General features: G+C 63.1%; 3 protein-coding genes across 3 annotated transcripts; 1 reads left to right on the forward strand and 2 right to left on the reverse strand.

The window, feature by feature from the left end:
- Window positions 1-2,168: 2,168 nt before the first annotated feature.
- Window positions 2,169-3,163, reverse strand: EMIHUDRAFT_371657 (hypothetical protein; the record flags this gene model as incomplete). The annotated part of the gene is made up of 1 exon (XM_005762934.1): window positions 2,169-3,163. A coding segment is annotated over one exon (642 nt), but the record flags the coding sequence as incomplete, so codon positions are not given.
- A 2,143-nt stretch (window positions 3,164-5,306) lies between these two features.
- On the reverse strand, window positions 5,307-6,940 carry SDH1 (serine dehydratase; the record flags this gene model as incomplete). Its single annotated transcript, XM_005762935.1, has 3 exons — window positions 5,307-5,531; window positions 5,603-6,721; window positions 6,788-6,940. The coding sequence occupies 3 exons, from the start codon at window positions 6,938-6,940 to the stop codon at window positions 5,307-5,309; spliced, it is 1,497 nt and encodes a 498-aa protein (XP_005762992.1).
- A 1,165-nt stretch (window positions 6,941-8,105) lies between these two features.
- EMIHUDRAFT_248322 (hypothetical protein) lies at window positions 8,106-9,120 on the forward strand (the record flags this gene model as incomplete). The annotated part of the gene is made up of 2 exons (XM_005762936.1): window positions 8,106-8,852; window positions 8,935-9,120. 2 exons carry the CDS (start codon window positions 8,106-8,108, stop codon window positions 9,118-9,120), a joined length of 933 nt encoding a protein of 310 aa, XP_005762993.1.
- Between the last annotated feature and the right edge of the window lie 2,076 nt (window positions 9,121-11,196).

Below are 11,196 nucleotides of genomic sequence, written 5' to 3' on the forward strand. Positions count from 1 at the left end.
TCGACCCGAGATCGACCCGAGTGCCGAGATCGATCGGAGATCAACCCGAGATCGACCGGAGATCGACCCGAGATCGACCCGAGATCGACCCGAGATCGACCCGAGATCGACCCGAGATCGACCCGAGATCGACCCGAGATCGACCCGAGATCGGCACGAGCGATCAACCCAACAATGCCCCAAAGCCCCCTCTCTGGGGGACCCCCCCTCACCCCGAGTGTCCGTGTCCTTCGCGAGTCACCGATGGGGAGCGGGGGGGGGTGCGAGATGCACAGGGGAGGCTGGGGAGGGGGGGGTCCACTCTGAAGACTGCCGACCGCGGGGGGGTTTTGTCCCACAGGGTTTTACCCTCCGCGTGAGGATCGGCGCGGCGAGGGGGTAGGTTCGAATTCGCCGCGCAACATTTCACCCCCACAGGACCCCGCCCACCCCCCCTCATGGTCCCACCTAGTACCCCAATGAGCCTTCGCACCCCCTCCTTGCGCAGTGTCCCCCACTATGTGTCGCCGTTATCGGGGCATGCTATCCTGTGTAGTCAGGGCAAGTGGGGGCGAGGCGCAGTCCCGCTGGTCTGATACTGGTGTGGTTCTGTCCCTAGTCTCGGAGGGGGGCTTGAAGCTAAGAATATTTTATTTTTTTTCGACACGTACGTCCCGGGCGGCCGTATTATCAGGTTTTTCACCGCATGGCCTTTGCCGAGTCGGACGACGCCACAATCGAAATCCTCGACCTGCCTGACGAGCTGCTCTCCCTCGTGTTGCTCTCTGCATCGCCGCCAACTCCGGAGCTCACAGTGCACAACGCCCGCTGGGCTGTCCGCTGGCACAGGCTGTCGCACAGAGACCACCCTGCCCACTCAATCATCAACGCCAAGCGGCGGGCGGTGGGCATCCGCTCCGTGTGCTCCCGCTTCCGCGCTGCGCTGCCAAAGCCTCCTGGCGTGAGGCTGATCAACTCTCTCTCGCACCTCAACTTGCCTCGCCGTCACAACCCACACGCCGCCAAGGCGGGCTCCAACACCTGGATCCCGGAAGAGGTGATGCTTCACCCGAAGCGGCCGACGATTTTCGCGTACGAGGTCCGCGCCGACAGCTCTCAGTCGGAGGTCATCGGTGCCTTTTCGCACAGCTGCCGGCCGTGGGCCGGCGGCGGCACGGGCGAGGACGCGCTAACTTGGTACGCCGCGCCGCACAGCGACGGCTTCTCATTCCGCACGCGCATGTTTGACTGGACGCGCGGCTTTGTGCGAGGCACCCGCCATTGCAACCGCGTGCGGCTGCTGCACGCGCGATGGCACCTTGTGGAAGTGCGCGCGCAAAGGGAGGCCCCCCGACCCCGCACTCGCTCACAAGCCCCGCACCTCCCTCGACAGGTGCGCATGACGACGGGGCGCGCCGCCTACTGGATTGATGGCACGCTCGTCGCCGAGGCGCGGATTGGGGAGGAGAGGTGGGTCGAGGAGAGTGAGACCGCTTCCGGGAGGGAACGGGTCTGGGTGTGTCCCGAGGAGGGCATCGACCGGCTCCGCCCCGGCCGGTTCGGGATGGTGACGTGGCAGTCCGACTACTCGTGGAGGAACGGGGTCATCCTGCACGCATGAGCCGCGGAGAACACTCGTCATTAGGGGAATTCCTCTTGTCGTGTTTTGTTAGTTCGCTGTTGGTGTTGCACGGTGCTTCCCCACCACTTTGATTCTTTGTGTGTGTGGAGAAACTCTTACCACCTGCCGTTTACCTTGTCCCTCCTCGTCGGTGCCATATTGGTCGGGGTCGGCAGAGAGCACGCCAGCGGCTGGAGGGCGCCTGACACGGTCGGCAACGCGTAGCCAAAAAAACAGTCCAGTTTTCCAGTAACCGGCCTCCGCCCCCCCCCCCCCCCCGATAGAGCCGTACGTCAGTACAGCTCAAAGAATTCCCAAAACAAAAAATCCGGGGCAGCCGTCTCTCTATACTCTCTGCGGCTCGCTCGGGTCGCGGTCACCTGCTCCTCCCGCCGCGGCGCCGCGGCTTGTGATTCGTGAAAGCTGAAACCGAGCGCGAGGCGTGTGTGGATACTACGAAATGCATATGTTCCGGTATGATACATGCGACACAGAGTTATGCACCTCCACATTACGCGCGCATGCGAGGCGCAACACATAAACACCGGAGACGATCGCGCGCGGGTTGCCCCCCCCCCCCCCCCCCGCAGTCCTCAGTGGCACTGGCAATGGCCACCTTCCAGGTTCGGCTCGCCCGAGAACCAGCATCCGATCTGTTTCGAGTCGCGGCTGCCGCTGCAGTGGGCGGTTGAGGGGCCGCAGGTGCTGCAGCGGTGGGTAGAGCTGCCCGAGGAGGGGGAGCACGGATCGCCGGCGCAAGTGTAGCAGTCGCACGTTCGCGATGAGCCCGTCAGTCTGAACTTTGGGCCGACGCTGACGGTAACTGGAGGCTTGAAGTTGTCCACCCACCCGAGGAGACCGGAGGTGGCGTCCTCGGCCGCATCGCCGGTGAAGCCCACCGGAGCCTTCGGTCTGCCGTATCGGTCGGCGCACTGCCCCAGCCGCGCGTCCCGGCAGCGGTCGCCCGCGCCGCAGCAGGTTGGCCCGCAGTCGACCGTCTCGTAGCCGCAGCCGCTCTCCCGGGAGGCGCTGCCCCAGACCGGGTGAGGCGCAACGGGCGACCGCTCTCCCGTCCACGCGGCATCCCAAGCCGCGTCCCGCCGCGGAGCGTAGTCGTCACGGTCGTCACGAAAGCCGACCGGCGGTGGCGGCGGCGAGGGCGGCGGCGAGGGAGGAGGTGGAGGTGGTGGAGGAGACGGCGGCAACAGCGCCCGGTCGTTGCCAGCATAGTCATTCTGTCCACCATAGTACTGGCCGCCGCCGTACGAGCTGTAGTAGTTGTATGCGCCCTGCTGCTGCTGCTCTGCGCCCTGAGGGGCAAATTCCGCGACCGCACCTCCCTGCTGACCCTTGGCTGCACTGATGGCAGCAGCAGCAGCCTCGTCGCCGACCCCCACTGTGACGGGAACGTTTGTGTTGACGTTGACCTCGAGAGCGGTGAAAAACGCATCCCAGTCGAGGCGGCGGCCAGAGTGGCCGCTAGCTTCGTCACGCGGGACAGGGGCGGCCAGAGTGGCGGCTAGGAACAACATTTTCTCCATCCCAAGGTATCCCAAGGAAGTGACCGCTGAAGTCGTCGGGTCCGAAAGAAGAATCCGAGCCCATCTAAACGGACAGCTCCTATCTGCCCGGAGCCAAACCCTTGGCCGCTTTGTGTATCTCGAGACCTAGAGAGAAGACCGCCTGCAGAGCGCCAAGTCAGAATTTCTTTTGGCGGCTGAAAGAAAGAAAACAAGCGAGAACGAGGGATGGGGGAGGAGGGTCCATACCTGCACGAGAGCAGGATTTTGGAAGGACGATCTTTGAAGAAAGAAAGAAAGAAACACGGCGGGCCAAATTCTTTTGGCGGGCAAGCCAACCTACCGTAGCGTGCGAACGGGCGCACCCGAGGTCGCACACGGCAGTCCGACACGGCTCTTCCCCGGCGTGAGCACGCCGATGCTCCTGCCTGCGCTGTTTGCGCCCGCTGTGCTTGCCTCGTGGCACCACACTTCTCTGGCGCCGAGCGCTCGCCGCCACCTCCCGACGAGAGCAGCACGTCTCTCCACCCGCCGAGCGCCCGGCGTCCGCTGCGCCGCTGATTTAAGGAGGAGAATCGCAGACGCGCTCTCCGGGTCGCAGCAGGCGGCGGTGCCCGACGTCGGCGGTCCCGACGTCTTTGCGGAGATGGAGGCGGGCACCGAGCTCTGCCTGCTCCCTTTCTACCAGGACGACGCGGTGCAGCCTGCCGGCGACGCGGCCTCGGCAGAGCGGTTCCGGCTCCTGCTCACGGCGTGGCCTCTCCTCGCGCCGGTGGTGGCCTTCTTCACCTACGAGTGGGTGCGCGACGTCTTCCACGCGCTGATCGCCAGCGCGCGCACGTGGTACTCTGCGCCGGCGGAGGAGGCAGAGAGGCTGCCTGAAGCTTCTCTGACCGCGACTCCGAGCGGTCCTAGGTACTCTGTCGACGGGGGCGCGACTGAGATCGCGCTCATCACCCCAGTCATCAACGGCGTCGTCAACCCGGCGGTGTCTGTCGTGCTCGGCACGCTCATCGCCGCGACGCTCAACCAGCTGCGGATGCGGCAGGTCGCATCTCGGCCACTCTCGGTCTGAGGCGCGTGAGCAGCGTCTCTTCACACCTTCAGCCGTGGACAGGTCAACATCAGGACCTGCCTCAACCGCGAGGCGTGCGGCATTCGGGCGCTCGAGCGTGCCGTCAACCTCATCTACTCGGAGCCGCGCGACGCGGAGACGAGACGCAAACTGCTCGCGGCGATGCGGCAATACACGTCGAGGCTCATCATCGAGACGCGAGGCAGCTGGCGCGCGTCCGTCTCGCCGACCACGGAGTCGGAGCTCGACGCAATGATGGAGGCGGTGGCGCGCTCGCCAAAGCCGTCCGCCGCGCTGGCGCAGACGTCTCGTTTCTACGAGCCCGCGCTCTTCGCGCTGCCCTCGATGATGCAGGACCTCAACAACCACCGCTCGCAGCGCCTCAGCGAGCAGCAGTCCGCCTACCCGGCCGTGCACTGGCTGATCCTCTCGCTGCTCGGCCTCTCCGTGCTAGTCTCCTTTCTCATCGAGTCCGACGAGGCGACGGTGCAGTTCCTCGACTCGCTGCAGCTGCGGCTGCTGTACACCATCCTCTGGGGCGTCGCCGCCGCCGCCTCCTCCCTCTGCGCCGACCTCAACGACCCGTTTCGCGGAAACTTCCGCATCACGCCGTCCGCCGACCAGCTCTACGTCATCCGAGAGACGCTCACCGAAGAGATCTGCTCCGAGTTATTCGACTCGAGCGCGGCGATCGCCGCCGCTGCCGCCGCCGCCGCCGCCGAGGAGCGCCACGTCGAGCAGCAGCCGGAGGGGGCGCCCGGGCGGCCAAACGCGCGAACACCGGGCGGCGGGTCCGGCTGATATCCCATCAGCCGTATTATGGACTGGGCTCTGGGCAGAGTACTTTATTCCCCGCCTGGGACGAAAGAAAAGGTTTCCCGGTGCTCTCGGCTCGCACATCGCCACATCAGTGGACTGGACTCTGGAGAGTAAAAAAACTAAAATGAAAAACGTCGCTCGCCAAGCATCGAGTTCAAGACGAGCCGGAGAGCGGCGCGACCGCGACGGATGCGAGAGATAGCTTACGGAGCCGTATAGTCAAGTGGATAGTCCTCTACTTGTTGTCCGACGGCAAAAAAGCATGAGCAAGAGAAAAAGAGGCAGCAATCAGCTAGCAGAAGGTCGCGTTCTGCGCCAGCTTGGCCAGACCTCCGAGCGAGGTCTCCTTGTACTTCGGCTTCATGTCCTGCCCCGTCTTCCACATGACCTCGATGACTGTATCCAGCGAGATTACCCGCTGGTGCTCACTTCGCATGGCGAGCCGCGCCGCGTCGACAGCGCGCGTCGCACCCAGTCCGTTGCGCTCGATGCACGGGATTTGCACCTTGCCGTCGACCTATGCACAGGCCCTCGGAGTTTACAGAGGTGCCATGCACATCGCTCGTCGATGGGCTCGCCGTCGCCGACCGGGTCGCAGGTCAGCCCGAGGTTGTGCTCCATCGCAATCTCGGCCGCCATTTCCACCTGGCGGAGCGAGCCGCCGAGCGCGGCCGCAAGGCTGCCTGCGGCCATGGAGCATGCGACGCCGACCTCCCCCTGGCACCCCACCTCCGCGCCGCTGATGCTCGCTCCCTTTTTGAAAAGCCCACCGATCACCGAGGCGGTAAGCAGCATCTCCGCGAGGCCGTTCGCGTTCGCCCCCGGCACAAATTCGGAGTAGTACTTGCAGACGGCGGGCAGTATTCCAGCTGCGCCATTGGTTGGCGCGGTCACTACCCTACCGCCGGCTGCATTCTCCTCGTTGACCGCCATTGCCCAAGCCACGACCCAATCGCTCTTCTCGGCGGCGGCACCCGCTCGTTTTAGCCAGTTCCGGTCCATCGAGGCGCGCCGCACCACCGCGCCGCCCTCCTCGAGGGGCCCGCTCGCGCGCATACCCCTCTCGATGCACGCGTCCATGGTCGTCCAGATTGCCGCGAGATAGCGATCCAGCTCCTCTTCGCTCCGCTCGGACAGCTCGTTCCGTCGGGCTAGCTCCGCGACAGTGGTCCCCTCGCGCTCGCACAGCGCAAACAGCTCGGCCGCGTTGGCAAAGGGGAACGGCGCCGCTCGCGGAGCCTCCCCGCTCGAGACTTGTCCCACCTTGGCGCGCGAGTCGTCCTGCTTAACGCCGTCATGGTCGACGAAAAAGCCGCCGCCAATCGAGTAGTAGGTCTCCTCGAAGAGCGGCGGCGCGGCAGGATCGCCGAGCGCGGCGAAGGACATGCCATTCGTGTGATACGGCAGCAGCTCATCCCCGCGGATCTCGATGTCGGTCCTCGGGTCGAACGCAATTCGGTGCGATCCATTCAGCAGCAGTGTGCGCTCGCTCCGGATGGCCTCCAACCGAGCCGGCATGGTGTCGATGTCGACACTCGCGGGCAGCGAGCCCTCTAGGCCGAGTTGGATGGCCGTGAAGGTACCGTGCCCGAATCCAGTCAGTGCAAGCGAGCCATACACCTTGACCACCACCGATTTGGTCGACCCGAGCATGCCCTGCTGCTCGAGAATCTGCGCGAACTTGGCGCCCGCGCGCATCGGTCCAACCTAGAACGGAGAAGTTCGAGTCTGGGATCGGGGGCAAGCACAGTCTAGCATTCGGGGCAAGCACACAGTGTGGGAGGAGGACGGGCCGATGCCAATCGAGAAGAGATCAAAGCAGGAGATGTGCGCGCTTCCGCTGGACTTGTGGCGTGCTGCGCCGTTGCGACATCGGCGCAAGAGCGGTGCAGCACCTCCGACCTGCGCCGCCGCGAGCAGACGCATCAACGGCGCTACGCCCGTCGGTTGTGCTGCTACAGTTTTGCGGGGACGGCCGTCTAGCCTTCGGTCTTATTTTTTCAGTGTACTCTCCCTTTTCGCTCAGTGTATGTGGCTCCTACGGAGCTACCTGTCGCGCTTCTAGTATGCACCACCGCGGCTCCAATTTCGACTAGCCGCCTCGCCCTCCGCTGATCGTGTGGTTGCGCCCCGCCCGCCCGCGTGGACAGGACCCTCTTCGAGGCGTGGCTCTCGACGCAGAGGGCCGACAAGACGGCGGTCTGAAGGTTTCGCCGCCTGACGGTGCAAAGGGCGGCAAGAAGGCTAAGGGCAAGCCCAAGGCGTTGAGGATCGAGAGGGGTCCTCCCGTACCAATGCGGACGGAATCGACCCTATCCAGTGTGCTCAAGTGCTCAAGTTGAGGATCAGCGATCGGGCCGCAATCCTCCACAATGCCAATGAGAAGCTGAAGGAATCGCTGGCCGAGATGCTCCAGGAAGGACAAGAGCCGGAAGAGAGTACCACTAATCGGCAAGAACAACATCCTGGTGACCAACCACAAGGACAAAAGCAGGAGCAGATCCCCAAGATCCTCGCAGTGAACGAAGAGGTGAAGCGCACCTTCTCCAAGGCCATGCAGAGGCGGCTCACCAACTTCAACAACAGTCTCTCTCTCCAACTTCATGCAGAGGTCTTCAAATAGAGTAATGTGCGGGGCTAAGTAAGACGCGTTCATTGTTGCAATGAATGTCATTGAGGCAGGGGGGAAAGAGCTCGCCGAGGAGTCGAGGGCTCCCGACCACGCCGGACCCAGCCAGGATAAGGCACGCTTGCCTTAAACTGCCATGAAGAGCACTAAATTTGCGATAAAAAATCTCTTGAAAGCGCCACAAAATGTATTTGAAAAGCGGGCGAATTCATCTGAACGGACGGAGGAAGAATGGCGAGCGAGAGAATGGCGAGAGAATGGCGAGAGAATGGCGAGAGAATGGCGAGAGAATGGCGAGAGAATGGCGAGAGAATGGCGAGAGAATGGCGAGAGAATGGCGAGAGAATGGCGAGAGAATGGCGAGAGAATGGCGAGTTGGCGAGAGAATGGCGAGAGAATGGTACCCGGTATTCATGTTTAGGCACCCTCGAGTGAGGCTGTTCGTCGACACACAGGCACTCCATGTGTCGCATATTTGCCATCCTAGTCGCCCTCGCGCTCCCAACGAGCACGTCCGCTATTGCTGCGGCGCATGTTGCGGCGCCTTCTCGCCGTCCGCCGCCGTCGATGCTCGCTGCTGACGACCGCTGGGCGGCGGCAAGAGAGGCGGGCGAGCGCACCAGCCAGCGGACAGACCTTCTCGCGAGGTCTCTGCTCGCCGCACGCGCGTGCTCGCTGGCCTTCGTGCCTCCCTCCGCGATTCGGTACGAGCCCTACGCCAAGGGCCTCCGCTGCGTCGCTCAGATTGAGGACCCGGCGACCCTCTCCGGTGCCACCGTGCTCGAGACGGCGGCGGGCGAGGTGGTGCTTGCATGCCGCGGCTCAGCCTCCTTCAAGAACTTTGGCACGACGACTGACATCGGCCCCGAGCCGCTGCTCGCCAACCCAATGGCGCGCGTGCACCGCGGCTTCCAGCGGGCGAGCGAGGGGATGTGGCCTCTCCTGCGTCCGCACCTGCCGGCGACGGGAGGAAGGCTACTGGTGACGGGCCACTCGCTCGGTGGCGGGACGGCCACCCTGCTCGCGCTCAAGTGCGAGGCGGCTGGGCTGACGCCGGAGCTCATCACTGTGGCGGGGCCGCGCCTCGGCGACGCCGCCTTCGCGTCCCACTACCGCGAGCGTTGCGGCGAGGCGGTGCATTTGGTGCACGAGAGGGACGAGGTGCTCACGTCCAACACGAAGCTGTGGGACGACCTGGGCTTCGCGCACGTCGGACGCGTGGCGCGGCGGGGCTGTGTGAGGCTTGCGCGCTTCGGGCGTGCTCTGTGACTCGCGTCCGCCTCTCGCGTAGGTGCGGGCGGAGCAAAAGGTGGAGAGGCTGTACGACGACGGCAGCGGGGAGGCGTGCCTGGCAGCCGAGGGAGGGGGTGGCCCTCCCTCCCTTCAGGGCATCCTCGTCGACCACTGCGAGTACCTTGGACTGTACATCGGCGTGCGCGCGGAGCACCCATCGGTGTGGCTGCGCCCTCCCTGGTGAATGTGTTCCATCTCTCTATCTCAATCTACAACCATCAGTGACTCATCAGTGCTTTGAAATGGAGTACTGTCAGCACACAGCTGATACCGGATCACAGTTGTAGAGTGGAGAATAGGCTGCTATACTCTAGGGGAGAAACTCGAGGGGAGAAACCATCTAAATAACGTCTATTTCACACGTGAAGCACGAGAGACGAGTTCGATGCCTTGCCGCTTGGAGCACTTAGGGGGAGTCTCTGGGGGGACGCGGGGGCCCTCGGAGGCACCGTGCGCCGCGCCGCAGTGCGGAAACGGGGCTCCGGCTCTACTTAGTCTCTACTAGCACCGACTTCCCGATTAAGCTAGGTTAATCAGTGGGCAGATTTGGAGAGATCTCGAGGAGTACACACAGATAGACCCTCCAACTATCAAAAAACTCCAACCTGATCGGTCGTACTGACCGCCGACAGATAACTCCAGACAGCAGACGAGGCCGACGACGTCTGCACGCGGCCGGCCGGGCGAGAGGCTTGACACGATCCGACCCTGCGACCCTGACGCTGCTGCTCTAGCTATCAGACATGCACTGCTGACTGCTGCCACAATGTGCGACCGGTGCTGGCCCACTTGGCGGCCTTCCCGGTCAGTGGTGAGGCGCAGTTCAGAGCTGTCGATGGCGCGATCCGCCGCACTGGTCCCACATTGGTGACACTAGACCACCAAGTTTTCCGGTCCAAGAGAGAGGCACCGGCGCTGTCCTGAGAAGGTGCGTGGTCCCTCTTGACTGCCCATGCGCGCGAGGCTGTGTAGGCATAGGCTCGAGAGTGCCAGCAGCCAATCCGAGGCGACGCGCATTGCGCCAGAAGCGTGCACACGATAGAAGGACACCTTCCTACTGGCCGTACGATCAGGTCGTCACTGAATGCTTGATACTAAGGCTGCGAGCTATGCATGTGATCAATTGTGCATCATGGCACGGTCAGCAGCGCCGACAGGCTGTCGCAAGGCGTGATAGCATGGCCGCGATTCCCGAACAAGCCCAGAGACGATTTTTTATTTTATCTTTGAGCAGCGTGCGGAAAAAGGGCGACTCCTGTGTCCTGCCTGATGAGTGTCAATAGAGTGAGAATTGAGCTTGCACCTACGCCACTGCGCCGGCTGCGGCTTCCCGTGCCTGGAGCGACTCGTCGAGCGGCATCAGTCCCGGCTGTTTTTTTATCGTGGAGGTAAAGCGCAAAAGAAATACCATTAGGTCGCGTGAGGAGGCTGGCAGGGCGCACTCTAGGACGGTGCCGACGGGATGCGGCTCGAAGGGCGACACCTAGGGCGACACTCACTCCCGCGAAAGGCAGGCAGGCACGGCTGGCACTCGTGGCGCGGGGCTCGTCTTCGGAAAGACCAGTGTGGCTCCACTGGCAAAATTCTCGCTGACACGCGTGGTGGCGGCGTGCCGTCCTCCCATCCCTCCCTTGGGTTGTCTGTTTTGCTTCTTTCTTTCTTTCTTATCACTCCGATATAGAGGCCTCAGCTTCGCAAAAAAAACCCGGGGCGCGGCGGCCTGCGACGGCCCGGGATGAGCTCCCCACGATGCGACTAAGCGAGATCAATTGACCTACTGGACCTATAGTCCACCCCTATCATGTCTATACTGACTGCAGACGACCACATGCCACACAGCATCACGCACAAGCACAAGACCCGGGATCGCAAAAAAGACCCGCGGTGCTCACACACACCCACGCGCTCGTGCATGCCGAACCAGCTCTAAAAAAATACCACCGGGACCGCCTCGCCAAGGCGCACAATAGTCAGACTGACAGTGTTTTCCAGTTGTGGCATCCTCGGCAGCCAGAAATAAATGGGGACCGGCAGACGGTCACAGAGGGTACGGGGTTGAGAGCATTTTCCAGCGGCCCAGGATGACGCATCTGGAAAATGCTGTCAGTGTGACTATTGTGCGCCTTGGCAAAGCGGTTCCGAGGTTATTTTTTCCGAGCGCGGTGGACTTCATCTTGCCGGTCAACTGCCGGCGGTCGACAACTTGCCGTTCGAGCAGCGTCGGGTACCGCCAGCAGATGCGAGGCGCACGCCGCAGATC

This window comes from Emiliania huxleyi (assembly GCF_000372725.1).
Source record: "Emiliania huxleyi CCMP1516 unplaced genomic scaffold EMIHUscaffold_655, whole genome shotgun sequence".
Classification (NCBI taxonomy): Eukaryota; Haptophyta; order Isochrysidales; family Noelaerhabdaceae; genus Emiliania; species Emiliania huxleyi.